The sequence below is a fragment of the Oreochromis aureus genome, linkage group 7, assembly GCF_013358895.1.
Source record: "Oreochromis aureus strain Israel breed Guangdong linkage group 7, ZZ_aureus, whole genome shotgun sequence".
NCBI lineage: Eukaryota > Metazoa > Chordata > Actinopteri > Cichliformes > Cichlidae > Oreochromis > Oreochromis aureus.
In genome coordinates this window covers 51,802,414-51,806,222 of record NC_052948.1, presented here as the reverse complement: position 1 = coordinate 51,806,222, position 3,809 = coordinate 51,802,414, and the positions used below count along the sequence as shown (strand labels likewise).

Here is a 3,809-nt window from a genome sequence, read left to right as displayed (position 1 = left end):
CAATAAAAGTATGCCACAAAGAATGAAGGCAGTTCTGAAGCTAAAAGGGAATCCAACCTGGTGCCAGCCAGGTGTGTATAATTAGTGTATTACTGTACACTGTTACCAAATAGTTATGGCTTAAGTAATCAGTGACATCAAAAAGATCCCAAATTAGTCCAGAAAACCTCATTAAAAACTTTCTTCCCAAGTAATCTTTTTTTAAACTGAAAGTTCTTCTGTTAACCTTTATCCTAAGATGAAACCTTTGCATCGTCACAGGAGAGGTCTCTTCCAGGATGGTTTATCTTAAATTTCTTGTCTGTATTTTTGCTTTGGTTTGTTTAAACATTAGCTCAACTCCTCTCCTCACTGATTTATGGCTATTTAGACAGCTGGGAAGTAATTGGATAATTTTCCGTGTCCTGGAAAGTCTGGACTTCAATTTTAAAGTTCCATTAGTTAGAGTTAGGATGTAATGAAATGGGTTGATTGCTTAGCATTTTTAGCAGCGGTATCAAAGCAAACCATTGTTTTTACGTATAAATGACACAAGCTGCTCAAATTCAGGAAAAGTCAGAGCTCATAAAGAAGCAGACTGCCTGCATTCCTAGCATGGTTACTCAAACCTGGGTGGAGAGCGTGAAAAAGAGCAGGCTCTGCCCATGCTACCATCACTGAGCACATTTTTAAGCAAAAATCTTGATGTACTGGACTTCTTTCTCATGTAAATATGTATAAGTGTCCACTCCAGAATATTGGGCTTGTTCAGTAAACTGATAACGTTATCATACTTGTGGCTGTGTGTGGGATTCAGCACTTCTTTCTCTTTCAGATCTGAAATGTGACCTTTGTCCCTATAGGAAAAAATCTGGTTTTTACATGAAGACATACCTAACAACCCATATGCGCATACTGGACTTTGGAAACTCAGTAAAAACAGCGTGGTTTTCATTTTGTGTTTATTTAAAAAATACAGGGTAACGCTCCACAAATAACACCCTTTAACAGGACAGAATCAGCACAGTACGAGGCAGAGTTCATAGATTCACTGAAGCCCCTGGTTTCTTCATCAGTGCAACAGAGCGACCGAGAAAAAAGCAGTGAATGTGCTGACTGAGCCTCTTGATTGTGTTGTCATTGCTGATTTAGGCTGCTCACCACCACATTTGATCTGATAAATTTGGGGAAATTGAAAAAAATGTAGTTATTGTCCTACATGTTACATCCTGTCATGAGTACACAAAGCAAAATCACATAAGTACCTCATTTGTTGTGCTTTTTGTAGATGGCAATGTATTCCTGTACATCATCAGGGGATCCCAGGACCACGGGGACTCTCTGGTGGATACTCGTGGGCTTGATGTCTAAAACGTTCATAGCTCCAGTAGTGGCCATGCCTCCTGCCTGCTCCATGATGAAGGCCATGGGGTTGCATTCATAAAGCAGCCTCAGCTGAAAAGCAAAACAAAATAGTAGTGACATGATAAGAATATGAGGTGTGATGATTTTACAGCATCAGAAAATCTCTCTTTTTTATTTTTTAAATGACCATTTACAGAAGCTCCACCTCCTCACCTTGCCCTTGGGGCTCTTGACATTAGCGGGATATAAAAAGATTCCTCCGTACACCAAAGTACGATGAACATCTGCCACCATTGATCCAATATATCGACTGCCATATGGAGCAGAGCCATCCTGAAAACAAATACATGTTGAATTTATACTTAGATTAACTTCATATTACTCCTCAATGCAGCATTAGAGATTGACCTTCATGGTGGTCAGTTCCACATTAGGATTCTCATTTATTTATTTTATTGGCTTTACCTCTGGGAATTTCTTCTTTTGTAGGTACTCTGTCACATCTGGATAAAACTGCTGTGCATATCCTTCATTCAGACTGTAGATTTTTCCCTTTTTCTTTATCTTCACATTTTGGTCCACCAAGATGAACTCACCAATTGCCTGGAAAAAATCATCACGATACAGAGAAAAATCCACATTAATTATATTATTAGCCCCCCAAATATCACTACTGTATAAAACCCCACACTTGTATACAGTCAGGTGACAGTTTTGACAACATATATTAACTTACAGGGTCGAGCATGAAGCAGTTGACTCCCTGACCAGTGGACAAGACCATCATGGTGGCACTGCCGTACAGGGCATAACCAGCTGCTACAATGTTTCTTCCTGGCTGCAGAGCATCCTGCTCAGATGGCTCCCCATCTGTGGTCTATGTGGAAAGATATCACAAACTCTAAAGTTATTATTGGAACCTCAGGCTATCACATATTGTTAGGACAGGTAAGGACAAGGATACCTTACTGGCAGCGGTATAAACATATGCCCTGTTGTTATTTAGTTCTCAGTTAACCCTGGGACAGCAATGTGTGTCAATCTGGTACTGAATTGGCTGTTATGTTTATGGTATGTCAGCATACTGAGTACATTTAATTCTCTGGCGACCAATTATTTCTCTGCAAAGATAAATGTCATTCGAATTGTTGTTAGTTCACTCAGGGCTGATCAGGACACCGCTCTTCAGTGTTGAACAACAACAGGTGCTTGGAATCTGCATGCACTACCAGCATCGCTGACCTTTTTGTAGATGGCGAATATTGTTCCTATGGAGACAAGACAGTCGATGTTGGAGGAGCCATCAAGCGGATCAAAGCAAACGATGTATTTTCCCTGTCAGGGGAGAAGAGGATTTTTTTTTTATTCTCAAAGCAAAAGAACATATATTAGACCTATTCAGACATAAATATACATATATAGCTGTGAGTCCACATACGCTATTGTCCGGTTCCACAATGATGGCCTTCTCATCTTCTTCTGAGACCAGCACACAGGAGGTGAAGGAAGACTTGATCATGTTGATGACTAAGTCATTGGACAAGACATCCAGCTTCTTTACCTGGTCCCCTGTCACGTTGGTGCTCCCAGCAATGCCATATCTTCAAAGCACAAATACAAACCTTTCACTCTGAAGCTATTTAAGAACTCAATAAAATAAATATGATAACAATATTCTATTATAATCTATTATCTGCTTGTCCTCTGCCCCAGGTGGATTTGTGCACACTGTGTGCAAGGTTTACCTTTGGCCTGGGGCTAAGTTAAAACTGCTTACTGAATTGCATGCTGCAGTGCATGTAGCTACACTAAAGCAAATATCAAAAGATAATTAAACTGTACAGTATATTCAGTAAGAAAAATAAATAACCACTGGTTGCTGTGCTAAACAATGAAAACTTCCTGAATGTTCAGAAGCATCTGGGGTTTTTTTTGCTACCTTTCCGACTCTGAATAAAAAAAAAAGAATGTAGTACTCACAGGTTAGCAATCCCAGCCTTTCTGACAGCAGTGGAAATGGCTTTGACAGCTGTGCAGATGGAGTTGAGCAGGTTTGTCAGTTCCCCTGTTCCTTGGGCCTTTCTGCCTTCCTCCAGAACAAACCTGGTGAGGGTCTGCACATTGGTATCAAAAGCTCCTTTGTCAGACATCTTGCTGTCAGGCGTGGGACTGAGACCTAATGCCCTGAGTGAAACAGGTAAGTGTTTCACCGAAGTTTAAAAAGGGTGGACTGTAGATAGGAGAAGGGACAGGGGTGTGCAACTCTTCTAACCAATCGCAAGTGTCCTTTCTGACGCTGCGAGGCTGGTTTGATCACTTCTGTGACTGTGGGTTTGAAGAGCAAAGTTCACAGATAGTGAACATTTTAGTTTTAAAGTAACCTGATTAATCAGTCTTAACTCAGTGATTTAATCCCTGATAAGTTTTTTTTTTATCATTATGCACAACTCAGTATTTTAAAGTGG

At 40.3% G+C, this 3,809-nt stretch overlaps 1 protein-coding gene across 1 annotated transcript; it reads right to left on the bottom strand.

The window, feature by feature from the left end:
* Positions 1–924: 924 nt before the first annotated feature.
* On the bottom strand, positions 925–3,599 carry fbp1b (fructose-1,6-bisphosphatase 1b). The gene is made up of 8 exons (XM_031734677.2): positions 3,325–3,599; positions 2,783–2,945; positions 2,587–2,679; positions 2,081–2,221; positions 1,810–1,947; positions 1,558–1,677; positions 1,245–1,434; positions 925–1,153 (listed from the first exon to the last, which is right to left on the bottom strand). Exons 1-7 carry the CDS (start codon positions 3,492–3,494, stop codon positions 1,246–1,248), a joined length of 1,014 nt encoding a protein of 337 aa, XP_031590537.1. The 5' UTR covers positions 3,495–3,599; the 3' UTR covers positions 925–1,153; position 1,245.
* Positions 3,600–3,809: the final 210 nt, after the last annotated feature.

Coding starts and splice junctions, on each gene's coding strand:
- fbp1b (XM_031734677.2), bottom strand. CDS start 3,494: ATGTCTGACAAAGGAGCTTTTGATACCAATGTGCAGACCCTCACCAGG. Junction 2,946..3,324: donor AAGGCTGGGATTGCTAACCT/GTGAGTACTACA, acceptor TGTGCTTTGAAG/ATATGGCATTGCTGGGAGCA. Junction 1,678..1,809: donor AAAAGAAGAAATTCCCAGAG/GTAAAGCCAATA, acceptor ATTTGTTTTCAG/GATGGCTCTGCTCCATATGG.